This window comes from Tupaia chinensis, unplaced genomic scaffold, assembly GCF_000334495.1.
Source record: "Tupaia chinensis unplaced genomic scaffold, TupChi_1.0 Scaffold144529_1, whole genome shotgun sequence".
NCBI lineage: Eukaryota > Metazoa > Chordata > Mammalia > Scandentia > Tupaiidae > Tupaia > Tupaia belangeri.
Window position 1 is genome coordinate 3,856,681 of NW_006204388.1, and position 27,603 is coordinate 3,884,283.

Sequence of the window (27,603 nt, forward strand, 5' to 3'; positions counted from 1 at the left end):
TGAAAGAAAGCTTACTGCATTGGGCTATTGTTGTTGTTTTCTTGAAACATTATTTTGCTTTAGAACTCCTTCGATAAGAAAGCTGCCCTGCCCTGCCTGCCCCTCCTCACCCATGCACACTGGTCCCCAATTATAATGTCTTCTGAAACTTCAGAAGCAGCTAAATTGACCCCTCTCCCATCCCCATGTGTTTAATTCCGTCGGGTACTAAATACAAGTTTGTGTCACCTATATGGTTCACATCAGTGATGTTTACAGCCCCCACCAAGGTCACAATATAATATGTTAAAAGCATAGACATCATGATGGGGTCTTTATATAAAATATGAATTTAATCTGGAAGGGAAAAAAAAGCTAAGCCAGTAGTCTGCATAGTTCTGAAGAGTGGGAGAAAGGAGAGCTGTCCAGCGAGAAGCAGAGATGCAGAGCATCTCCGTTGCTCTCCTTTGGTAAGGATGAGGAAGTGGAGGCCCAGAAAGGGGAAGGGGTGTGCCCAAGGCCACCAGGCACAGCAGCCAAGGAGACTTTGCCTTGGGGCTGAACAGTCCTGATGTGTTCTAGTCCCATGGCTCTTAACCAGGACTACACAACAGGGTCACCTGGAGCTTGTCCAGAAGTGCTTTTGCTGGGTTCTAACCCTGCTCTTCTCATTCTGGAGGTGCAGGGTCAGGTTTGGACCTGGGTACATTGCTAAAGCAGCCCAGGCGATTCAGAAAGGTAGCTCCATTAGGAATTCTGTTTCTAGTCACTTTGTGGTTTCTGTCTTTCACTCCACCTTACTTCTTAAGCACAGATACAATCTGCTTCTAAGAAAATATCATTAAATGGGTTCTGTTTAAGTGAGGGAAAAACCCGCTATGTTCCACTGTTTCAGATCCACATGAAATTATGAAAATTGAAAATACCCTAAGTACTAAGACGGGAAGCACCTGATAGGCTACTGAAGCAAAACCATTCTGTTTTTTTTTTTTTTTTTTTTTCTAATTATCAGCAAAAATTACTTAGGGACCAGCAGTTGGCAAAATGGCTATGTCACTGGACTCCCATGTAATCGACCACAGTTCAATTTCCAGACCTGGTAGCTAAAACTCATACTGGGTGCGTGTGCGTGCGTGCCCAAGATCCTGAGAAGAGAATGGAGGAGAAGGGATTGCGGCGTGGCCATCCCCCCTGGGGGGTGATTTCTCACATTCTGTCTCTCTGTTTCTGTCTTTCTGGCGAGTGCACATGCCTTATAGCAAAAACCTCCCCCCTCCCCCCAAAAATGACTTATTAATCATACAAGTTTGCATACTGAGCTCAAGAGGCTTACACAAATCCCTAAGTAGAAATGAAAATAAAGGTAAGTAGTAATTGATGTTATTTCATATAGATGAATATGTATGTTATATAAGAAAGCACTTTGTAAATGACAGTCTTTTGATAGCATTATTATCATATCAGGATTACCACCTTAGAAATGGAATACCAGATTGCTACATGGACAAAGGCAGAAGTGGCATGCAAACAAACGTGGCATCATTGGGAACCAGCAGTTAGCATAATGGCTATGTCGATGGACTCCCACATAGTCGACCATGGTTTGCGTCCCGGACCCAGTGGCTTAAAACTCACGCTGGGCGCATGTGCGTGCGTGCCCAAGATCCCAAGAGGAGAATGGAGGAGAAGGGATTGCAGCATGACCATCCCCCCGGGGGTTGATTTCTTGCTTTCTGTCTCTAATGTCTCTCTCTGTCTGTCTGGCGAGCGCATGCGCCCTATAGCGAAAATCTTGCAAAAAAAAAAAAAAAAAACATGTGGCATCATCTGCATGTGACACATAGATACATCTCCCCGGCATTCAGCTGGGGATGGTTTTTGTGTATAAACTCCTCCAGCCCATGAAGTCACAAGCATCCCATGATCATGTGAACACTAGATCTATTCATGTATAAATGTTGACACTGGCAGGTAACGGATATTTAGAACTGCATTTGTTTACTCAGTCTGTTAAAGTCAATCTTACCATTTCTGCATGCAGTGTAAGCACGTGCTGCTTATTCCAACTTACAGTGCTCATAAAAGTGCTCCGAAGAATCACATGCAGTTCTGAAAATAGCTCTGAGTTTTGACAGAATCTGCTTCAATCTTCTGAAACGTATTTGGTCTCAAACAACTTAATACTGGTCTCTTATGATCTCTCTAAGGACTCTGGACTTCCTGATAGAAAAATTTGACTTTATAATCAAATATATGAGTCAATAAAAGGCATTAACTATTCTATCAACTATTAGGATTTGAGAGTGTACGTTATGCCCAATGCCAGTCACGAGATGGATTACCCTTGAGAAGCAGTCCTCTCTCCCCACTTTAAGGACCTGACCTGGACAGGTTCAAGCAATGGAAGCGTTTGGGGCACTTGTTTCTTTCCTAAGCTTGCAGTGTCAGAAATGTACTTTCCTAGGGACCAGCAGTTGGCATAATGGCTATGTCATTGTACTCCCATGTAGTCAACTGCAGTTGAAGTCCTAGACCCGGTGGCTTAAACTCATGTCAGGCGGGTGTGCGTGCTTGCCCAAGATCCCGAGAGGAGAATGGAGGAGAAGGGATTATGGCGTGGCCATCCCCCCTGGGGGGTGAGTTCTCGCTATCTGTCTCTCTGTCTCTGGCTTTCGGGCGAGTGCACTCACTCGATAGCAAAAACTCTCCCAAAAAAAAGGAAATAAAAAATGTACTTTCCTATATTCATCCCTAACAAAAAGGAAGTGTCACCAAGGACAGAGACCAAGTAAAGAGCCATTTCTGAAATAAAAAGTAGCAGGTAGCCTCAAATCAAGTCTCTGTCACCCTAAAGAGAGTATATTCACGAGTGTTGTACATGGGGAGCTTACGTGGAGCTGTGCTCAAGACACACAAAAAGTTATGCTGGCACCAGCAGTTGGTGTAATGGGTGTATTTCTGGACTTCCATGTAGTTGTCTGCAGTTCAAGTCCCGAACCTGGTGGCTTAAACTCACACTGCGTGTATGTGCGTGCGTGCCCAAGATCCCGAGAGGAGAATGGAGGAGAAGGGATTGCGGCGTGGCCACCCACCCACCCCCTCACTGGGGGGTGATTTCTCGCTTTCTGTCTCTCTGGCGAACACATGCACCCTATAGCAAAAGCCTCTCAAAAAAAGAATAAAAAAAGTTATGCAAAAATACTGCACTTTAATTTAGAGATGTTTATTTTTGTTCCTGACTGATAGTTAATTAGCATGAGAACCAAACCATCAGTGTCTCTTCCTGCAATAGACAATGCATCAGGGAAAGGATTCTCTGCAGGAATTCATTTATAAAGTGACATCATCCTTATTTGCTTTAGAATTTCTGATTTGCACCACATTGGGTTCAACCTCTTCTCATTACTAACCTGCAGGACCACTGCAGGGTTTTGCGTTATCATTCATTGCATTGAGTGTACACTGTGTCCCTCTCTGTACCCAGCCCCAGAACTACGTTGTCCCTTTATTTCTCAAATTATGAACAACAATTGCAAGGCTATCACTTCCAGCTAAGGTCATCTGTATGTCTCATAATAAATCAAATCTTCATGTATTTATTCTTTTGCATTGCATAGGAAAGATACACAAAACTGTGAAATATGGTGCTTAGTCTCCAGGAACCTACCATTAGATAAAAGATTAAAGAAAGACCCGATGGGTGAAATAGATGCTAGCATTTGTGAGAAACACGATGACCATATGTGAAGGCCAACTCTTGGAGTTGGATGGTGTTGAGGTTGTATAGCATGACACCGATGAAGCTGACCTACACAGAGAGGTAGATCTATCTGAGGACACCGGGTGTGTGCATGTCATGATTCAGAGACAGCTAAGGTGGAGAGTAGATGGTATTGTCAGGAAACCACTGGGGGTGGAGCCTCTCTGTCTCTCTCCTTCCCTCCCTCTCTCTTTCTCTCACACTCACTCATGGAAGAAATAAATAAAACTTAAAAAAAAATATTTTGAGAACTGTCTCCTGTGGTCCATATTCTGCTGAGTTACCAGTATAACACAAAAAGCAGAATATTACAAATAGGTCTGGCTCAGAAAATCTGGGGCTGAAAGTAGCCATAGAAATTCTTGGGACCAGCAGTTAGCATAATGGCTATGTCGCTGGACTCCCATGCAGTCAGCCACAGTTCAAGTCCTGGACTCGGTGGCTTAAACTTACACCGGTCAAGTGTGCGTGCGTACCCAAGATCCCAAGAGGAGAATGGAGGAGAAGGGATTGCGGTGTGGCCATCTCCCCTGGGGGGTGATTTCTTACTTTCTGTCTCTCTGTCTCTTTCTTTCTGGCAAGCACACATACCCTAAAAGCTCAAAAAAAATTATTTTGGGGTGATTAAGGACAAGAATCCACCCATGCCATTCCATTTGGTAATTTATGAAATTCTTGGATTTAAGGGGACCATACTTACTTAGTTGTTTGTGGTAACACTCCGCATCTTTAAATTGATATAATTTTTCCAATCGTTTTCCCAAGTGTTTGACTTGACTATCTTTCTTGAAAGTTCTGTATCTCATTAATGGAAAAAATTAATTCATTTAAATTAATGCATATTTCCAAGAAATTTTATATCTCTCCTTAAGATGAACTGGAGATGTTCTGATATTCTGTAAAGCTCAATGAATGGAAGTTGAAGTGTGCCTTTTGAGTGCCATCTTACTGGAATTGCACTGGTGTTACTGACGAGAGTTAAACCTGAAATGACTTGGCTTCCTATTCCGTGTTCTCCCTTAAATACATTTTTATAAAGAAGTTGTTAATCAATAATTTTGCTTTTAGAATTTTTTTGTTTTCGAGAGGTTTTTGTTATTAGGGCTCATGCGCTCACCAGAAAGACAGAAAGAGACAGAGACAGAAAGCGAGAAATCATCCCCCAGGGGGAATGGCCACACTGCAAACTCTTCTCCTCCATTCTCTTCTGGGGACCCTGGGCACACATGCATATGCGCACGGTGTGATTCTAAGCCACCAGGTTGGGATTCAAACTGCGATCGACTACATGGAAGTCCAATGACATAACCATTACGCCAACTGCTGGCCCCTAGAGAAAGGATTTTCATCAATTTAAATAACATAATGAGTTAGAACTATAAACAGTAACTTGGGAACTTCAGGTATCTTTCCCTTTGAAAATACAGACATTTAAGTACTGTGACACAGAAGTACTTTAATTGTGAGGGCCAGCACAGGATGCTCATCTTGCTAGTCACCCAGAAACTCCCTAGACTTTATTCTTTTTCAAAGTCCAGACATATCTGAAAGACACATCTTCTCGAGTACAAACATGTTTGAAAGACATGTTTCCACAAGTCCAGACATGTCTAAAGGGCAGGGAGGCATGTTTCTTTGCTATCATTTCATGGGAGAAGTTGAGAGAAAGGAAGAAAGAAAAATTATCCATTTTTGTAGTTTTGGGGCATGGACTAGGTATTTATAGGTACATAGTCCTCAGTAGTGGGCCTTCCATTTTTTTTTGTGGGTGTCTCCAGGGGGTATGCTGCCTTCAAAGTTACTCTTGGACATCTGTGACCCAGCAATTAAGCACTATGTGAAAGGGCACAGGGCTCAGATAGCAGCTGTTTTAATGCCATCTGTGCCTCCACGAAAGGCAATTACTTCCTTAGCACTGTGGACATTGGACATACCTGTTAGATCATGATCTAGAGAAGGAAATTGTAGATAATAATTAACGTATCTTCCATGCTTTGATGACGAATCTCAACTGATAATGTTCATTATCTTGTAATAGGCTGTGAAGTGTGTAGGATCATAGAATTTTACTTTTAACTTTTTATTCTTAAAAAAAAAAATTTAGACATTTTTGGTATAAGGCACATGTGCTCGCCAGAGAGACAGAGAAGGAAAAAGCAAGAATTCACCCCCCAGGGGAATGGCCACGTCACAATCCCTTCTCCTCCATTCTTCTCTTGGGATTTTGGGTTTACATGCACACATGGCCAGCGTGAGTTTTAAACTTCTGGGTCTGGGACTCAAACCACAGTTGACTAAGTGGGAGTCTAGTGATGTAACTATTTACACCATCTGCTGGTCCCATTATTCTGTTTTGGGGGGAAGGAAGAGGATTTTGCTTTAGGGCGCATGCCCTCACCAGAAAGAAAGAGACAGAAAGCAAGAATCACCCCCAGGGGGGATGGCCGTGCTTCAATCCCTCCTCTTTCATTCTCCTCTCGGGATCATGGACATGTATGCACACACGCCTGATGTGAGTTTAAGCCACTGGGTCCAGAAATCAAACTGTGGTGGACTACATGGGAGTCCAGCGACATAGCCATTACACCAACTGCAGGTCCCAGTTCCATTATTCTTAAAATGAGTTTAAATGCGTATAAAAATAGAATGAACTTCATGCAACTTAATTCTCAAAGTCATTCAGCTTCAAAAATTGGCAATGAGTACCACCCCCCGGCCAAGCGCGACTTATCTGTATCTTCACTCACTTTCTCCATTCTTGTAGTTTCTAGCACCATAGATTCATTTGGCCTCTTCTTGAATTTTATATAAATGGAATTGGACAGAGTATGCGCTTTCATGATGGCCTTTCTTGCTCAGTGTATCTGAGATTCACCCACGTTGCATGTATCAGTAGTTGGTCCTTCCCTCCTTGCCTCCCTCCTTTTTCCCTTCCCTTCCCTTCCCTCCCTCCCTCCCTCCCTCCCTTCCTTCCTTCCTTCCTTCCTTCCTTCCTTCCTTCCTTCCTTCCTTATTAGAAGGCTGTCAGCCTGAGCCTCCTGCTTCCCACCTCTACATCTTCCAAGCATCTCTTCTCGTCTCCTCCTCTTCCTACTTTCCGAACCCAGTCCTGAGCTCATCCCCTTCAGCTTTCTCAGATCACCTCTCCTTGGAGCATCTTCACTCTCTCCCTCATTTTTCAACACTCCTCCTGTGCTTCCAAAAATGTCTTCATTCCAGCCATCTTTCTTTTTCCTTTCTTTTTAGTTTTTTTACCTATCATCTCTTCAAACAACCCTACTTTCCCTGAAAGGTTCCATCTACATCCTTGTCCTCACTACTACCAGCTCGCTCTAAGTAGTCCCCTATGCCCAGGGCCTAGGACCCTGAGTTAATAGTTCTCTCTTCAGCCCCTTGTCCAACCTCTATTCCCTTCACACTGTGGAAACTGCTAACACAGGTCTCCAGAATCTATCTGATCACAAGCCTAGGGAGCTATTCTTGCCTTCTATTTCCTTTGCCTCTTTAGAGTGACTAACTACTTTTCCTCCTGGTTAGATGAATAGCAATTATTGGTTTTTTGTTTGTTTGTTTGTTTTTTAATAATGAAAGTATCCCATGTAGTTAAAGGCACCAGAACCTGGAGCCAGCCTGCCAGGTTTAGAGAACTGGCTCCTCCAAGTACCTTTTCTCTGACCTTGGCTATGTTCTAAGTGGCTGCCTCCCTCAGTTCCTTTAATTCTAAACTAGGAAGAACAATAGTAACAACCTCATAGCATTATTGAGGATTAAATAAGTTAATATCTGGAAAAGCTTAGAACAATGCTTGCCAAGTATAGGTGCTATATAAGTATTAGCAATAAATACCAAAAAAAAACACAAAAAACAAACAAACAAAAAAAACTAAAAAAAGTTACAGACTACAAGAAAACATTGAAAAAAATCATTAAGAAGCCCTAAAATCCTAACCACCCAGTAGTGGCTGGAATTTTTTTTCTTTTTTTTTTTTTTTTTTTTTTTTGTGTATTCACTTAGTATATTTCTGGGCATAAGATGTTTATAACTAAACAGATTGATCCGGCATTTCTTGTCCTTCCCCCCTAATACTCATCCTCTTCCCCTGGCTTTTGTGAAGGTGTTGCCCATCCAGGGACACCCTCCACCCCCTTATGGTTCTCTGAAGCTGCTCTGCTTGTCTCTGTGCATGTAAGGAAGGCCCAAGGGTACTTCTGTGTGTTACTTCTTGCTGTCCTTAGGAAGTCACCAGCTCTCTGTGGGTGATTACCTCCTGTTCAGACCCAAGAATGAAGTCTTGTTAATTCTTTTGCATATCTCTTTTCATCCAGCTTCTCTTTTTTTCTTTCTTTCTTTTTTTTTAGTATTCTAGTGACTTTCATCTGTTTGCAATCTTTTTTTTTAAACAATTATTTAATTTAATTTATTTATTTATGTTTTAATTTGACCAGAGAAGGACAGAGTAAGAGAGGAGAGAGAGGGGCTAGGGGGGTGGGGTGGGTGAGAAAGCAAGCCACCAGGTCTGGGACTCGAACCACGGTTGGCCATGTGAGAGTCCAGTGCCCTTACCTACCACATCACCTGCTGGCATCTCTGTTTACAATATTATACTCTAACTCATCATGACTGTGATGATGATGGGATGGTGACAGATAACACTAGGTGGTTTCTGTGTGCTGGCTCTTTTCTATATTATTTCATATAATAAATTTTGTGTGGTAGGAACTTTTCCCATCTCATTTAACAGAGAACCTGCAGATTCAGGGAAAGTAAATGACTTCTTCAATATCAAACAACACTAAGTGACAGAGTCTGGATTTGAACCCAGTTCCTTCTTATTCCAAAGCCTGACCATGTTGCCTGCTTCTAGACCTTCCATGGCAATAGGCTACTTTTTCTTTCTCTGTCTCCCACTTCTATTTTTTCTTATGTATGGTTGCATAATCATTTTTCTGTCAACACTCCCATATGCCTTTTACTTCAGCTCAGGATTTTTTTTTTTTAATTGCTAAAGGGCATATACACTCATCAGAGAGAAAGGGAGAGACAGTCCCCCTCTCTCCAGTGGGGTAGACTCACACCATAATTATTTTTCCTCCATTTCTCCATCTCGTCACAATTTGGGGCACGCATATACACCCAAATGTTCTTCAAGACTTTGGGGACAGTATTTGAACAGTGGTCGACCAAGTGGAATCAGACTTCTAATGCACAGCACTTAACCACTGCACTGCAGGGGCAAGACTTACTCAGAAATCTTTGGTGTCTTTCTTTTCACACATGAAAGCTTTGCTCTTCTCTCTACTGCCCTCCTCAATGACCATTCTGAAACTCTCCCCTCCGAATCACTTCTACCTAGTTGGTTCCTACTCTTGGAGGATTAATTCATGTAAGACCTGTACCCCTCATCTGTCTTTTCTCCCTGCTCAAGCCGTCATCAACCTTCCCCTGGTTCCTGCCTGCAGCATATTTTATTGGCCCCCTTAACACTTGTTACTTATATTCAGGACTTAGTTCATCCTGCTAGAACCACAAGCTCTATAACCCCCACTTCAGGAGCCCACACTCATTGCTGTTGGTGCTGCCTTGCCCTAGCTGATGTGTGTATGTGTTTGTGAACTGCACAGACTCAGTCCTTTCTCAGCCTCTTGCTCCTCTGAATTCATAGCTCCCGCCCTTTCGAGTAGCTGGCACTGTCCAAAGCAAGGGAATGCCATCTTTGCCTCTTAATCTAAAAGAGATGCAGCAGCATCTGCCTGTTGCCTTATTTCCAACTCTCCCAGTAAGTAGTTGGGTTTTCAGTTTTGTTTTGTTTCCCTTTGGGCAAGTGAGTGAGCCTCAACCTGCTTAGCACTATTAGAAACCATGCTCTCTGCTCAGTATGGATCAGATGCTAGTCCTTTAAGACCAGAATTCAAAATATCTCTATTCTTTTGCCTTGTCAGCCCCCCAGGAGTGGGGGTAGGAGAGCTACACAGCGGACAGCATCCAGGATAAGGATTCCCTCCAGCCTTGCTCAGCCAGGAGAGGTAGTAGCGTATTGAAGGCAGGCTATTCAGGGAAGCTGGTGGAAAGACTCCTAATTAGTCACATAGATGGAAAGAAAGGTACAGGCTTTCTGGGTTTAGATATCAAAGGCCTCAGGCCTCGTCATCACTGGTAAGAGGTGGAGCCTTCAACCTGGGCATTTGGATTGTTCTGCCTCCTTCCTTAGACACATTGGTCCCTTTCCAGAAATAACCTCGTTAAGGCAGAGGGTCTTTGTCTTTGTATCCCCCATTTTCAGCTTAGTCTTAGGATAATCCTAAGAATCTGGATCCAGCTTGGTTAAATAGACCGGCTATTCATTTATGATACTTGATGACTGGATCCTCTGTTTAAAAACTCTAATTCAGACATCACCTCCTTCTATCCAGTGGTGATTTGATTCAGTAGATCTGAGTGGAATCAAACAATTTGCATTTCTAAGTTGGGGGGGAAGGGGGCAGAGGGAGGCTGAGGTTCCTGCTGGCTGGGATAGAGATCACACTGGGGACCCAATGCCCAGAGGACGTCTCACAGAATTCACTCCCACTCTGCAGGCTTTCTTTTCCCAAGTGCTTTGCACCTTGGAGTGCACTGAAATTGCATTCTGGATATGTCCTTATGTGGTTTGGAAATCTCTCACGTCGCAGGATTGCTTTCCTCCAAAGCAATTTTTTCCTCTAAAGCAATTTTAGGTAGGGTCTTAATCTTTTGCTTCTCTCATCATTGCCCTTCCTCTACCGGCCTCCTCTGAAAGCGTCTGAGGTCCACTGAAGGGGTGGGTCGTGGAGCAACAGCTAGGCACACCAGGTTTAATAGGGCACTTATTAACCAGGCATCCCTCAGGGCTTCAGTGTCCTCATTTGGAAAATGGCTTAATAACGTAGGTTGATCATCCCTAATCCAAAAACTCAAAGTCCAGAATGCTCCAAAATCTGAAACATTGATGTGAAGCCACACGTGGAAAGTTCCATGTCTGACCTCATGTGACAAGTCAGGATCAGAATCCTACAATACAAAAACATTGAATAAAATTACCTTCAGGCTATGTACATAAAATATATATATGAAACATAAATGAATTTTATGTTTAAACTTGGCCCCCCTTCCCGAGATACCTCACTTTGTGTCAGCAGATATTCCAAAATCTAAAAAACAGTCCAAAATCTCAACATTTATGTTCCCAAGCATTTCAGAGAAGGGAACAGGAAGAAATAGTTTTGTTGTATAACCTTTGGACTGTTTAAAGTTTTTACTATATACATATGTTCTTTTAAGACTTGAAAACTATTTAAATAATAGTAATCTTTTTTTCAAAGATGTTGAGAGGAATAAATAAATATTTAACCTATACTAACTTTACCTTGATGTCCAGGATATGTTAGTTAAAATATCGGGTTGTCAGAAAAGCCATGACCTATTTTTTTTTTCATGTGTTTCTATGCAAAAAATGTGTCATGACTCTTCCATCAACCCAATAAAAACAGAGACAGAGCCATCCATGTAATGTGCTCCCATTTATATTATTTCTTTCTTTATGATAGAGCATATGTGCTTACATGAGAGAAAAAGAGATAAGCACCCTCCACAGGGTCTGGTCATGCCCTTTCTCCAGTTACCCAACCTGTAGGATCTTAGTTACTTGTACATGTGCCCAGCGTGTTTTTCAGGTTGACCGAGCTGAGGATTTGAACCAAGGTCATGTTGTGGGATCCAGCTTTTCTTGAGCAGCTCTTTACCATTGCACCATGGAGCTAGCCCAGTATTTAAAAAGACAGATACATGCATAATCATGCCTGGAATACAGACATATATATGTGATGTCTTCAGAAGGAAATGTGAGAAACTGATAACAGCGATTGCCTGGGAAAGTCTACAGAGCGAGGAGAGCTAGTTTATGGTGTATGCCCTTTGGACTATTTCAGATTTTTACTGTATGCATATGTTCTCTTAAAGTTTGAGAACTAATGAAATAGTAGTGGTCTTTTTTCAGGGAGGTTGTGAACAATAAATATAATAACTTTACGTCAAGCCCTTAGTATATGGCTGGTACAGAAAAAGTGCTCTGTAAATGTTAGCTTTTATTTTCCATATCAAACAGTTGTTGCATTCATTCATTCACTCACAGGTAGTCATGAGCTATCCTAAGCCAGTTGTGTAACTATAAACAAATCTCTTCTCATCAGTCTTGCCACAGTAGGTAGAGAGTAAAACTTGTTTGTCAACGTCATTCTCAGTGTTGACTATAAACACACATCTCGCTCTGCACTGCTAGATCTTGGCCTACCACAACCCAGCAGGGGCTGAGTCCTATACTTCTGTGGGTCATCCTCAGAAGGCTGCTCCGCATGGGCCCGGCTTCACACAGTTGAAATGCCTGTCTGGGGCACAGTATGAGGGTGCATGGCAACATGGCCCTTAGAAACTGGCCATCACCCCAGTTGCCACCCCATGCTGGAGGTGAAAGTTCACCGCATCAACAACTGGCTCTAATCAAGAGTGTAGGAACCCTAGGACTCCCCACCCATGCTCCTCAGAGCTACACAGGGAACCAAATAGTAGGTATTCATTGGCTCAGAGCAGTTAGTAGGATACCTGTGGGAAGAAGCAGCAAGGTGTATCCTGTTTCTAACCAAACAAACATGGGGCACACAAACATCTCAGAGTGATGGGCTCAGGCTGGCTCATGTGTTGGTTACTACATCACATGTCTTAATCTAACCAGGTATGTATTGAGGCTTCATTCTCCACATTAGTCAGTACTAGAGAGAAGGTGGCATGAGATAACTCACTTGCCTGGTTAGGGCATGGCTTTGAAGTTAGAGAGATTTAGGTTCAAATCCTGCTTCCACCACTTAACAGCTAGATGATCTGGCCACATTTTGTAACCTTCTTGCTTCAGTCTCAAAAGGTACGATAAATCTGATTTCTTACGGTTGTAGAGAATGTTAAATGAATTGATATCTGTATAGAGTACTTGACACAGTAGCTACACATAGTAAGTAATGAATAAATGTAGTTCTATATTATTTTTGAGCTAACAGTTCAGTGGGAAGACAGTATTTATTCTCACAAACTCAGTTGCATAAAAATAGGCATTAAATAACATACAGCTCAGCACGAAAAACAAGGTATAACAGATGTTTTGATAACTATGAATCCTCTTCACAGAAAAAAATATATAGGCACATGCTCCAAAATTTGCATGTAGTTTTAGGCCATTGGTGCACAGTTCCCCAGCCCCCTCCCTTACCCTCTCCTGCCCATTTCATGCATGGCCAGCCCTTCAGGAGTCCTTGAACCCCTGAGCTGTATAAGTATGTAGCAGAAATTCATGAAGGGAATGTATTGCTGTAATCAAATAGGCCTACCTTGAGGGAGGCAAAAATGTAAACTAGGACCTAAAAAAAGGAGATAATTTAACTAGGCCAAGAAATGCACGAATAGAATCTGAGCAGAAGCTCACAAGTAGAACTGTAATCACAGCCTGAGGGCAGGAAGTGGGGCGGCATTCCCCACCTCCACAGCACTATAGCAGTATAGCAGTAGAGCTCCTGGGCGGCTGGGGCTCTAAAACCAGCTCACCTGGTACCACATCCTAGCCATGCACCTCACTAGCTGTTTGACACTAGGCACGTATTTCTCTGTTCCTCCGTGTCTTCATTGAAAACAGGGATGAAAATAAAACCTGCTACACAGGGTAGGGTCATTGTGAGATTCAGTAGGAGAATATATATTGCCCATGGTTGGTGTTAGCTTGACGTCTGGCATATATAGTAAGCTCTCTGTGGAAATAAGCTTCTTTCATGATTAGGATTGTTTTTTTTTTTTCATGATGGCAGAAACAGACGAGATTTTTGCGCCAAGCTAAGCCCTTTGGATGTTTCCTGGATAGTCCCAGGGAGCATAGACAGGAATAAGCTGAAAGTGGAACTACTGGAAGTGGAACTATGTTTGTGCATCATGGTCAGGGTCGATGAGATTGGAGTAAGATTAGGGCAAGAGTGCTGATACCAGGCTGATGCAGTACCCCTTGACCTGAGAGGCAAGGAGCAAGACTCAGGAAATAGAAGTTGGGATTTGTCAAGGTAAGATTCAAGAGGATTTGGAAAGTGCCTGAGTCCAGGGTCACACTGTCCAATAAGGCAGCTCCTGTTATGTCCGGTCAGGCACCATCACTGCAGGCACTTGCATGTGGCGAGTCTGGGCAGGGCTGTTCTGCAAGTGTGGACATACAGCAGGCTTCAGAGATTTACCGCAAGAAGAGAGAAACTATCTCCGTCATTGTTAGGCCAGCTTCATGGCATGGTGGTTAAGGCAGCTGGATCCCACACGGCCATCCACACAGTTCAAGTCCTGTACCTGGCAGCTTGAGAAATGCACCAGGAGTATCTGAGTGCCTGCCCAAGATCCCTACTGGATGGAGAAATGAAGGAAAAGGGATGGTGGTTTAACCATTCCCCATTGGAGTGCTTTCTCCTCTCCCTTTCTCTCTCTCTGTCTTTCTAGCATATGCACATGCCTGATGGCACCAAAAACTAAGTCAATTTTCTTTACATTGGGCTAAATAAAATACATTAAAATGTATTTTACTCTTCTCTTCTCTTCTTCTTCTTCCTCCTCCTCCTCCTCCTTCTCTCTCTCTCTCTCTTTGTAGCTACCAAAAAAGTAAGAATAACACATGTAGCTCACATTTCTATGGGACAACCCTTGGTCTAAGGAATTAGGAGGGCCAAGGTGACAGAATGCTTCAATGACCAGGTTAATGATGATGTCATTCCTAGAAAAAGGACTTTGGAAAGGCTTGGGGCAGACAGAGACTTTCACTGGGTTGTACTTGCTTTGACTTTGAAGCAACTATGGGCCATTCAAGTGTAAATTTACATGGACTGTCATTCAGACTTTGGAATTTAGGTAAAAGGTCAGGGCTATATATGAAATGCTTTGGTCATGGTAAAGTCAGATGGTGTAGAGAGCATTATCTGCCTTTCCTGAGGACCAGGGAGTGCCAGGCAAGTGGTGAGCAATTCTCTCTTCATCCTGGTGATACCCTTTGACGGAGGCACTGTTGTTACTTCTTCCCATTTTACACATGAGGAGACTGAGGCTCAGAGAGTAAAGCAACCAAGGCCAGTAAGTGATGAGCCAGATCTGAGTTTACCTGAACACGAAAGCTCTTGTTCACTCTGCTGCATCCAAGTTTCAGGACTGAGCCATCGAGAATACCAAGTCAAAAGAAGCAACAAGAGTGACCAGCAGATGGTGTGAGGGTTACATTGCTGAGCTCCCATGTAGTTGACCACAGTTTGAGTCCTAGACCTGGCAGCCTAAAACTTATGCCGGGCACTTGTGTGTGCATGCCCAAAATCCCAAGATGAAATTGGAGGAGAAGGGATTGGAGTGTGGCCATCCCCCCAGGGGGTGGTTTCTCGCTTTCTGTCTCTCCAGTGAGCACATGCATTCTGTAGCAAGAATCTCTTAAAATAATAATAATAATGATAATGATAATTTTAAAAGAAGATGGAACAAGAGTATAGCAGGGGCAAGAAAAGGACAATGTAGTTTATCACTGATGCTAAGGAGAAGACCCTTTCCAAAAAGAAGTGTCTATTAAGAAAAAAAACTTGTGTAACATGTTAAATGTGAAAGCTAATTCAAGCTGAGAGAGGCTTGATCTTGTATATTAAAGTCATTAAACGCAGTTGGGAGGAGCAGCAGGTGGCATGGCGGTTAGAGCACTGGACTCCAATGTGGCTAACCCAGGTTAAAGGCCCAGATGGACCGGCCTTGAAACTCACACCAGGCCGCAGTGTCTGTGCATGCCCAAAATCTCAAGAGAAAAAAGGAGGAGAAGGGATTGCAACATGGCCATCCACCTTTTTCTCTGTTTCTCCAGCAAGTACACACACCTATAGCAAAAATCTCTCTCCAAAAAAAAAAAAGGAGTTAGAATTGTTTGGGACTTGTTCAGGGCTTTCAAACATTAAGCATAAATAGAGAGTGACATTCTTTTACATTGACGTGTTTTAATTACTGGACAGAAATACAAAGGTTACTTCAAAAATTTTGTGGAAAAATGGAATTAAAGTATGAGCTTATTTGGTACAAACAGGAAAATATGAGATCTATGCATTTTTTTTATACTACATATTTTCTATGAACTTTTCAAAGGTACTTCTCATAAACTTGGGCAGGACCCTGATCATCATCATCAGTGTTTCTCAGGAGAATCTGTGTCAGAACCACCTAGGAAGCTTTTAGATACAGATTCCTGGGCCCGGCCCCAGGCCTACTAACTCGGATTTTTTAAAACAAGTTCCCCAGGTGTCCTACACACTGTGAAGTTAGGAACTCGCTGTCCAGGCTCTGCAGCCCGTGCGCCTCTGGATTTATTACCCAGCATTGGCTCACTCTCGTGGCTCCCTGCCAGCCTCTCTTGGGCACCACAGTTCAAGTCCTGTACCTGGCAGCTTGAGAAATGCACCAGGAGTATCTGAGTGCCTGCCCAAGATCCCTACTGGATGGAGAAATGAAGGAAAAGGGATGGTGGTTTAACCATTCCCCATTGGAGTGCTTTCTCCTCTCCCTTTCTCTCTCTCTGTCTTTCTAGCATATGCACATGCCTGATGGCACCAAAAACTAAGTCAATTTTCTTTACATTGGGCTAAATAAAATACATTAAAATGTATTTTACTCTTCTCTTCTCTTCTTCTTCTTCCTCCTCCTCCTCCTCCTTCTCTCTCTCTCTCTCTTTGTAGCTACCAAAAAAGTAAGAATAACACATGTAGCTCACATTTCTATGGGACAACCCTTGGTCTAAGGAATTAGGAGGGCCAAGGTGACAGAATGCTTCAATGACCAGGTTAATGATGATGTCATTCCTAGAAAAAGGACTTTGGAAAGGCTTGGGGCAGACAGAGACTTTCACTGGGTTGTACTTGCTTTGACTTTGAAGCAACTATGGGCCATTCAAGTGTAAATTTACATGGACTGTCATTCAGACTTTGGAATTTAGGTAAAAGGTCAGGGCTATATATGAAATGCTTTGGTCATGGTAAAGTCAGATGGTGTAGAGAGCATTATCTGCCTTTCCTGAGGACCAGGGAGTGCCAGGCAAGTGGTGAGCAATTCTCTCTTCATCCTGGTGATACCCTTTGACGGAGGCACTGTTGTTACTTCTTCCCATTTTACACATGAGGAGACTGAGGCTCAGAGAGTAAAGCAACCAAGGCCAGTAAGTGATGAGCCAGATCTGAGTTTACCTGAACACGAAAGCTCTTGTTCACTCTGCTGCATCCAAGTTTCAGGACTGAGCCATCGAGAATACCAAGTCAAAAGAAGCAACAAGAGTGACCAGCAGATGGTGTGAGGGTTACATTGCTGAGCTCCCATGTAGTTGACCACAGTTTGAGTCCTAGACCTGGCAGCCTAAAACTTATGCCGGGCACTTGTGTGTGCATGCCCAAAATCCCACGATGAAATTGGAGGAGAAGGGATTGGAGAGAAGGGATTGGAGTGTGGCCATCCCCCCAGGGGGTGGTTTCTCGCTTTCTGTCTCTCCAGTGAGCACATGCATTCTGTAGCAAGAATCTCTTAAAATAATAATAATAATGATAATGATAATTTTAAAAGAAGATGGAACAAGAGTATAGCAGGGGCAAGAAAAGGACAATGTAGTTTATCACTGATGCTAAGGAGAAGACCCTTTCCAAAAAGAAGTGTCTATTAAGAAAAAAAACTTGTGTAACATGTTAAATGTGAAAGCTAATTCAAGCTGAGAGAGGCTTGATCTTGTATATTAAAGTCATTAAACGCAGTTGGGAGGAGCAGCAGGTGGCATGGCGGTTAGAGCACTGGACTCCAATGTGGCTAACCCAGGTTAAAGGCCCAGATGGACCGGCCTTGAAACTCACACCAGGCCGCAGTGTCTGTGCATGCCCAAAATCTCAAGAGAAAAAAGGAGGAGAAGGGATTGCAACATGGCCATCCACCTTTTTCTCTGTTTCTCCAGCAAGTACACACACCTATAGCAAAAATCTCTCTCCAAAAAAAAAAAAGGAGTTAGAATTGTTTGGGACTTGTTCAGGGCTTTCAAACATTAAGCATAAATAGAGAGTGACATTCTTTTACATTGACGTGTTTTAATTACTGGACAGAAATACAAAGGTTACTTCAAAAATTTTGTGGAAAAATGGAATTAAAGTATGAGCTTATTTGGTACAAACAGGAAAATATGAGATCTATGCATTTTTTTTATACTACATATTTTCTATGAACTTTTCAAAGGTACTTCTCATAAACTTGGGCAGGACCCTGATCATCATCATCAGTGTTTCTCAGGAGAATCTGTGTCAGAACCACCTAGGAAGCTTTTAGATACAGATTCCTGGGCCCGGCCCCAGGCCTACTAACTCGGATTTTTTAAAACAAGTTCCCCAGGTGTCCTACACACTGTGAAGTTAGGAACTCGCTGTCCAGGCTCTGCAGCCCGTGCGCCTCTGGATTTATTACCCAGCATTGGCTCACTCTCGTGGCTCCCTGCCAGCCTCTCTAGGGCACAGGAGGCTAATGGGATCATCTTGTGTCTTTAGCAATAACCTTACCTAGAATCTGGGGCAGTCATTCTTTAAATAAGAACAACCAGTTCTCCTTCACTGAGGTCTCATCCCGAGGCCACTTACCGCCACACTTGTACTGGCATTGCAGTGGTGACCACCTACCTGAACAAGCAGCAGCCACACGTGAAAGCCAGCGTCTCCTTTTCTTTCACCGTTGCTTCTAGCTGACACATGCCCCTCCTTTTCCTTGCATTCTGGCTGCTCAGAGGCAAGCTCTATATGGTAGTAAAACTGTGATCTTGGGAGTCTGCCCTGAGTCCCATCTCTGCCATGTAAGCCTGTGTGATCTCAGGCACGAATTTTTCTAATGTCTCTGTACTTCATCTGTAAAGCCAAAATGATAAAAGGATTTACTTCTTAGCATTGTTGAGAAGAGTAAATGCAATAGTACGTGGAATTTACTTACCTGCACAGACTAAGTCCTCAGTAAATGGTGGTGGTGTCAAAATTTATCATTATAACTTATTATCCAGGGACATGCGCTTTGAGTGGCAGGTAAAAAATCAGCTACTGATTTACCAGATAAAACTTAAAGGATTTTCAAGTCTAAAGGCATGCTACTTTTACAGGCAAGATGAGCTCTGGTGAGGTCTTCAGAGAGCTGTTTTCATTCTTTCTTCTGCCAATTCTGCACCCATATCAATTTCTCTTGAAAGAGCTGTAAACACTGCCTCTTCCAATCCATGTGTTCCACTTCTGTGCAGCCTTTGCTGTCCTCTCCTCTGTCACTTTCCTCCCCTGTAAGCTAAGAGCATGTTCTTCTTGCCCTTTGCCCTCAGAACACTGCAAGAGCAGGGCAGGACTTTCGGCTGGCGCAGGGTTCTGCTGCTCTTGGCCTTGTGGACTGCAGCTTTGGTTCAGGAGGAGAGAGAATTTTACATCCTCTTCCTCCCTCCTTTCAAGTCTTAAGAGTTTGGGGTGTTTAGCACTGGTGGTAATCATAGAAAGCATAGCTCCTGTTCTTGAGTTATTTACAGTTTACAAAATGTGTCACAGAGAGTGCTCTTGGCAGTTTTAGCAGAACGGGCTTTAATACAGGGAACTGGGTGCTTCTGTCACCACTGGACGTTCTGGATGAACAGGTTCTCCGTAGGAAGGACTCCCAGCCACTGAGCTGGCCACCAGGCCAGAACAAAGTGCAGCACTGGGAAGCCACTGCAGCCGACAGCTTCTCAGCACCAAGTAGCTTGTGACTGGACCCTGGATGCCCAACCCACCTCCACTAGGAGTGACTTGCCCCTTCCCCTGCTTCTCAGCGGAAGTCAGCCAAGCAGCAAAAAACTTCTCACTGCCACCTGCCAGATGCCTCCTGAATGCAGTGAACTGGCTGAGCCTGCAGCATCCAGAGTTCCTAAGAAGAGAACCTGGGTGTGCTAGTTTTCTTGAAATGTCCTAACAAATTACTGTAGATTAGGAGGCATCAAGTGTGAGATTGATTTTTCTCATGTTTCTGGAGGCTGTATCAGGTCAAATTATGGGCAGGGTTGGTTTCTTCTGAGGGCAAATAACTGTCTCCATGTAGTCTTCCCTTAGTTCTACTGTGTTAATTTATCTAAATTTCCCCTTCTTAATAAGGACATTTGTATTATATTGGGGCCCACCATAATGACCTCATATTAACCTAATCACCTCTTTAAAGGTTCTATCTCCAATATAGTCACATTCCGAGGTAGGATTTCAACATACGAACTGAAGTGGGAGTGGGGAGAAAAGAAGCACAATTCAACCTTAACGCTGGGAGATGTCGGGGTTTTTTTTGTTTTTTTGTTTGTTTGGTTTTTTTGCTTTCTAACCCCACAGTTCAGGGAGGCACCCCTTGGAGGAGGGTCCAACTGCTGGCTAGAACCAGTCCATCTGGGACTGCAAAGTGCTTAGTGTACTTCATGCAGAATATGATAAGAAAGTTCTCAGAAAAAGTATTCTTTATATTTATTATACTCACATGCTTATTTTATCTGATGCTTTTAACAGTCCTTTGAGATAGGAAAGAATTATTATCCCCATTTTTCCCATGAGAAAATTGAGGCTTAAATAGGTTACAACTCCTGCCCAGGTTCTTAGCACTAGGAAGTGACAGGAGCAGGAGTGGACCCAAAGACCCTTGGCTAATCCTGCATGTGTTTCTGGAACGAATATTCAAGGCATAGTCTACAGTCAGTGTCATAAGTTCAAACAAAGGGAGGGCCCTGATAGGTGCACCAGCAAATGTTAAAGGGGCAGCCGCTATTCAAAGCCAGCTCACTTTTGTAGGATTTTCTGATTTTTCCAGAAGTCTTCCCTTTAAAATAAAATCTTACCACTTTTCGAATGTCAGCTATCAGTTTAAACTCAACACACATACAAACATACACACGTACCAAGTTAATGTCATGTGGAGCCCCACCAAACACATCTGCAGTCTGGATTTAGCCTACATGTTCTGATATAAATAAGAAACTTCTAGGAAAATAGAAAAACTATTCTTTTTTAAGGTTTTGTCATGTTTTTCCCATATAAAAGAGAAAAAGAAACAATAACTCCCATAGGATCTTAACACTAAGATGCACCCCAGGCAGCCCTGGATCATGGATATAGTGAGTGCCCACCATACTCAGGAAGATCTCTAGACACAAACCCAGAACCTTCCCATGTGGGTCAGTCTCTCAGGGCCTTGCATTTCACCACTATGCCACTCTCCAGCCCCCAAAAAAGTATTCTTAAGAATCTGAGTGCACTCCTTGCAATCTTTCTAAGGCATTATTAGAAAGCTATCATCGGAACCAGCAGATGGCATAATGGCTATGTTGCTGGACACTCCTGTAGTCGACCGTGGTTCAAGTCCCAGACCCGGTGGCTTAAACTCAGTCTGGGCGTGTATGTGCATGTGCCAAGATCCCGAGAAGAGAAAGGATTGTGGCATGGCTATCCCCCCCGGGGGGTGATTTCTCACGTTCTCTCTCTCTGTCTGTCTCTTTCTGGTGAGCTCATGTTCCCTATAGCAAAAACCTCTCAAAATAAAATAAAATAAAATAAAAGCTATTGCCACCTGGCCACTCAGCCCATTACCTTGAAATGCCTCTGTTGCTGTCCTAAATCTTTCTCTCACTTCCCACCAAATGCATATTTGGCTAATGAGTCCAGGGGCCAGCATTTAGTAAATATTTGTATGTACAGAGTGCATTACTCAAAGGTGTGTACTTCTCTTTGAGATAAGTATTGTTGTACCCCTTATACAGATGAGGGGACAGGCAAAGAGCTGGACTAAGACACTGAAGGCTGAAGGCATAATGAAAGGGTAAATGCAAGCTGGTAGCTTTTTTGTTTTTTTTTAACCTGCTTTTTATTACAGCCACAAGGAGTGTGTGGGCTCTTGAAAGCTGGCTTTACTCCAGTGATTCAGTAACTGGCCCTGTCACGATGCCTTGTGATTCAGACCCTGGGCATCCTGGTGCCTTCCTCCCAGAGTGTGCCCTGTGGCATTCTTTCCTTCCCTACCCACCTCCCCCTGCGTCAGGCCACTCTTGACAAAAGTTAAAATGCCCATGTTTTCCTAATGCGATATTTATTTCTGAGGAATTTCTAGGAACTTGAGAATTTAGATGAGCCATAGCATTAAGACCAATGCAAATTATTTGAATAGTGAAATGCTACATATATTTATTCAACTCTATTACCTATATGTAGGGATGAAAGCAAGGTCACAGAAGCGATAGCCAGAGCATTATCAGACCTGCAGTCTGCACAGCCAGGCTGGCTCAGCCTCTCTGGGCGGGATGAAATACCTGTGGCTCAGGATCTCCAGATACCGACTTCAGTTCCTGCCTAGGGGTGACCAGCAGAACTCTTCTTGATTGGCTTGTGTCAGAGGGGAAGCCTGCTCTCCGGATACAAGATAGACAAATGCTATCTAACACCCTAACCTGAAGGGGTGTTACATAAACACAGCAATCTGCAAGCCCCCGACTCTAGGTCTTGGAATGGCAAAGTCACTCCTGATTAAGAACCACCTTGTGCAATGTTCATGGTTGCCCTAAATGTGTGTGAATCAAATGAATTGGAATTGCATCCTTTCTTTGGTGCACATCGGAAAGGTGCCTTTGGTAGTGAAAGGCTTACAAGCTGGTTCAAGGCTCATGAGCTGGGTGAACCTGAAGTATGTTTTTCTAATGCCAGTTGCCCCATCTGTAAGACAAGAATGAATAGCAATATACCTTTTAGGATTATTTTTGAGACTTCATGAAATAATACGTATGAAAGCAACTTGTACGTGTTCTAAGATTCCATACAAATATCAGGTGTTATTGGCCTTGGAAGCTATTGTTGGTGTAAAAAGCAAGCTTTTTATCCACTTAGTAGCACACATAGCCAGATAATGCCCATCATTGACAAGAGACCAAGAAAATCTACTAAAAAAAAAAAAAAAAAGAAAAGAAAAGCTACTGAAGGTGCCGAGCCGTCTGGAGATACTCGTTTCCCCAGTTTTCCTGTCTCTTCTGCCCTGGTCCGGCTGCTGAGGCGGTGCAAAGCAGGTGCTAGTAGGAAGGCAGTCCTCCGCCAGACCTCCAGATCCTGTGGGCATCTCCCACCATGAAGGAGCAGTGGGCTTCCTTGAGTAGACAGAGGGCAACTCGGTTTCCTTGAAGAGCCTCCTTTACAGGAAATGATATAATTTTGATTTGGTTTCTCCCTAGGAAGAGCTTTATAATCAGAGATCATATTCTTTTTCCATGATCCAATGTACAACTTTTTCTAGAAATGACCATAAATATCCCATGTAATTGACTGCCCAAAGCTATTGCGATGCAGTATTCACTAGAAAGTTGCTTGTGTTTAATAAATCAGCAAAGCTGTTAACTTTAGTTTCCTGAATGGTGTTGTCCTGCAGAGGGGAAAGGACAGAAGGGACTTTTAGAAGAGAGATTGTATTTGAGTTAGAAGCCTGATGGGTGGTAGAGCAGGAGGAGGGATAAGCTTCCTCTGAAGCCAGAGAGGAAAGTATCTGATTACGTTCTAAATGTTATCTCTGCACGGGCAGGAAATATCTGTCCTACCCATTTATTCTCAACACATCGCACCTAGTACCAGTAGCACCCAATTGAAAATGAATTGTGTGGACTTTGTAGAGCCTGAGACCTGCAAGATTCACCGAGGGAGGAGAGCAGGGAGCCATGCAAGTAGTGAGGAAGGGGATACCCTGCAAAAGAGCAGGTTAGGACACAGAACAAGGGAAAGCTGCAAGTAAGCCCGAGCTGAGTGGTGTGCATTGTGAACTGTTAGCTGTTTTTAATCCTGACTGTGTGATAGTCAGGAAGTAAAAAGGCCTCCATGTACTAGATGCCCAGTTTCTCACCAGTTTTAGAGAGACCTCCAGAACATGTTATAAATAGAGCCTGACTTTGGACTATTTGCTTATGGGCACGTGGGTGAGAGCAATGACTGATCAAGTCCTGATACACGTGAACTGTTCTGCAGTTACAGGAAAACTCGCTCAGGCCTTGGAAACTTTATGCCCTGGAGGTTGAGAAGAGAGAATGCTTGGTATTATTCTCACGAGAAGGGAACATTTAGAAAATCCTTAGGGTGCAGCGTGGAAACCACAAGCCACTCAGAAAGGGTGTCATGTTCGCATTCTGGAGGCTAGGGAGCCTCAGTACCCATGCCAGCTGGAAGGAGAACCCAGTTTAATGTGCTGCAGGGAACAAAACATGTAACCAGCTTGCTGTGAATCAGGCCATGCACACTGCAGGGTGAGGTTGTCCACTGCCTCAGTTGCCTTTCAAACATTCTGTCAGTAAGCACTGGCTTGGGAGGACAGAAAGAGACTAAACCAGACCACTGGGTGTGAGCAGAATCAAAACAGAGGACACCCTCAGCTCTCCTCTGGGCAAGGCAGAATAGGAATCCAAGGAAGAGGCAGCCATCCTGATTGGGTTGAAATAAGGTCACCCAAGTCCAAGGCCTAGGACAGGCCACCCTGCCCTGCCCCACCCCATGCTTCCTCCTCCCAGTATCTGGTGTTGCTAGGGCTTCCTTACTCCCGAGGGAATCCTCTGTTGCCTGTGGCCAGCCTAGTCCTTCCTTCTGTCCTGACAGGAGCGTGTAGAGAATGGCCTAGAAATGCAGTAAAAAGGGCTGATACCCATAGCCCCACCCAGATCCTGACAGTAAACACCCTGAGGCTCATCAGCCAGGTGGGATAACAAACAGCTAAACAGAGTGGCCTCAGGATAAAATCATAGCAGCAGCAGTTAGGAAATGCCTTGGTCCTGTGTTAAACCCTCCGTAGGAGTCAAGAATTAACTCTCCCCATTCTGTCCCCCCAAAAAACCTTCCTAGTAGATTTTTTTCTACCCACCATGGGCTCACCGCAGTGAAGGAACAGTTTCACCCTAGTTAAATTCTACTAGTCAATGGCAAAGGCAGGGTCCAAACCCAGGAATGTGAAGCTTGCTGATTAGGCTGATTTCCAGATTCTGCACACAGTTAAGAAGCACAGTGTTGTTGGTGCATTTAGCCCAAAGCGTCCTGACTTCTGAGGACATGAGCCCTCGCCAGGTTTTTGAACTCAGCCATTAGGAGCATTCTGAGCGTCATGGGACTCAGCATGGAGCACCGTGGTGCCCGCGTGGTACACACTGTGGAGCCTCTAAGTTGCTGAGATCTTTGCAGCCTTGTCTTATGTAAACCTTATGGCAAGATTGCTTTGTGCAACTGCAGCCTCTCCTGAAGGTTGAGTCAGCCTGGTTTGGTGCTGGCGCCACGGTGTCCTAAGACTGCTGAGCTCTTGCATAGCGCCGGGGAGGCACACCTGTCCACCTGCTCCCATGAGTCATAAAACTGCCACACAGCTGCCAGGTCTGCCAGCTCCACATTTTCCTCTAGTTGCCACCATGCAGAGAGGGAACTTAGCCATATATGGCAGGAGCACCAGGCAGTGCTTCCGCCCAGGACTGTCTGCTTTATGAAATGCACCCTCCTCAACCAGACAGGTCAAAGCTCAGAGCCAGGGTGTTTCTGTTGCTTTATACCATGTGGCTGGGAAGAGAGGGCTGCAGGGGAGCCCAAATCCAAAATCCGAGGCCAGAGAAAAAAAACAACCCACGAGCATAAGATGGAGTAACAGGACTAGCGGGTTCCCTGGGATGAGGTCCAGGAGGGGTCAAAGAAGGGATTGATAAGGTTTTAGCAATCATTTCAGGCTGTAAGCTACTTGTGTATCTTGTTCAGCATTGTGAATCTATCACTGAGAGTCTCTAAACTGAAAAGCCCTACTTTTTCCCTTTTTAACCTGACATTCTCAAAACCACTGCATATCTTTTTTTGTTTTTTGGAGAGGTTTTGCTATAGGGCGCATGCGCTCGCTAGAAAGACAGAGAGAGAAAGAGAGACAGAAAGTGAGAAATCATCCCCCAGGAGGTATGGCCACGCCACAATCCCTTCTCCTCCTTTCTCTCAGGATCTTGGGCATGCACGCACATGCGCCCAGCGTGAGTTTAAGCCACCAGGTCTGGGACTCGAACTGCAGTCAACTACATGGGAGTCCAGCGACATAGCCTTTACACTAACTGCTGGTCCCACCGCTGCATACCTTAATAACACTTAAAATGCACCCTATCTACAAAGTTCTCTAGTACAGTTCTCTCTCCTCATTTTCTATTGCCAGGACTCACACCAGCCCAATAGTTGGCTAAGAGAGTTCAAAAGAAAAAAAATCTGACCTTCTATTAAAGCAGGTAACAGTGACATTAAACCGATGTGTAATATGGCCTCTGGTGGCAAATGCTCACTTTTGCTGGAGGCCCCCGACAACCGTACTTGTTCGTAGATACCTGCTTCCTCTTATACGATCCTAGAAAAGGGTACTTTTATGCAGTATGTTGGGGTGCACTGATTAAACTGCTAGTGCTGGGCTTTCACAAAAAGATTTATGGAAGTACACAAATTGACAACAAGCTTAAGACACCTAGGCCACCCACTGACATTGCTGAGGGACATTTTAGTAACTACCTACAAGGAGCTGTAGGACAGGACACATGTATCCATTTCCCTTCAAGTTATACAAATTATTATAAATGTTGAAATAACTAGAAGAGGACTATTGTTCACCTTAACAATGCTTTAGATTTCAGGTAAAAACAGCCATCAAAGATGTCCAGCAAGACAGCAAGCACCAACAACATAGCCCAGGCCCGAAGGACTGTGCAGCAGTTAAGATTAGAAGCTTCCATTGAAAGAATAAAGGTAAGGAATCTGGATTAGATTCAATGTACTTCCCTTCCAGTTCCCAGTGCCCTTTGAAGGCTGGGTCCCAGGTCAGAGAAAAATGCCATTTAATTCAGCTTGCTTCCAGGATTTTTCCTAGAGCAAGCTTGAGAGTCTTAGAATCTTGGACCAGCAGTTAGCATAATGGCTATGTTGCTGACCTCCCATGTAGCTGACTGCAGTTTGAGCCCCAGACCCGGTGGCTTAAACTCACTCTGGGCGCGTGTGCATGCGTGCCCAAGATCCCGAGAGGAGAATGGAGGAGGAGGGATTGTGGCGTGGCCATCCCCCGTGGGGGGTGATTTCTCACTTTCTATCTCTCTGTCTTTCTGGTGAGCACATGTGCCCTATGGGGGAGGGGAACAAACTCTCAAAAAAAAAAAAAGAATCTTAACTTTCATTTTCTACACAGCACAGGACTCATTTCAAAAGGGCTGTAGAGCCAAAGCATCTGAGTGAGCCTGTAAATCTCTGGACAGGATTTCCTAAGGACCCACCTTCCCTGAATGAACATGGTCAAGACCTATGATCTTGTGTTCTAAATGGAGATGGGGTTCCAGGTGGACTTCATAAACACCCTTGTCATCCCTCTGGAATTTACTAAGTGTTCTAGAGTTATCAGTGCAGCTGAGGTAGCCTTGCATAACAAGTCAACAGTCGGGGACTCCTTTATTAGGAAAATGAAACTTTTTAAACTTGTGTGGCCTTAAGTGACCACTTTCAACACCCGGATGCGTTCTGCTAGCTTCAGCTGAGATCCCATAGAGAACCAGAACACATTGCTTAGGTCACCTGTCTTTGGCGCTTTTTTTTTCTCTCCACATCCCAAGAAAGGACCAGGCAATGAGTGTCTTGGAATGTTGTGACCGTTGCTATTTCCTAGAGAGGGAAGCAGTCACCTGACAGATTCCTCCGGGCCTGGAGATAGTCACCAGCCCTCAAAGCCTGAGGCTGCCTGTGCTGAACTCACTGGGCTTGACTGCTCTG

At 43.9% G+C, this 27,603-nt stretch overlaps 1 protein-coding gene and 1 long non-coding RNA gene across 6 annotated transcripts in view; one reads left to right on the forward strand and one right to left on the reverse strand.

Moving 5' to 3' along the window:
- Positions 1–27,603, forward strand: part of GNG12 (G protein subunit gamma 12) — a 132,080-nt gene that overhangs the window by 103,033 nt on the left and 1,444 nt on the right. For all 5 annotated transcript variants that reach the window (XM_027767736.1, XM_027767735.1, XM_006167153.2 and 2 more), the window contains one exon: positions 26,477–26,595. In XM_027767736.1, coding sequence (XP_027623537.1) covers positions 26,503–26,595 — 93 coding nt within the window. In that variant the 5' untranslated portion in view covers positions 26,477–26,502. The remainder of the gene's footprint in view (positions 1–26,476; positions 26,596–27,603) is intronic.
- LOC106733716 (uncharacterized) lies at positions 8,281–19,272 on the reverse strand. Its single transcript, XR_001369649.2, has 3 exons — positions 18,782–19,272; positions 18,478–18,699; positions 8,281–10,765 (listed from the first exon to the last, which is right to left on the reverse strand). It is a non-coding gene; the product is annotated as an uncharacterized LOC106733716 (long non-coding RNA).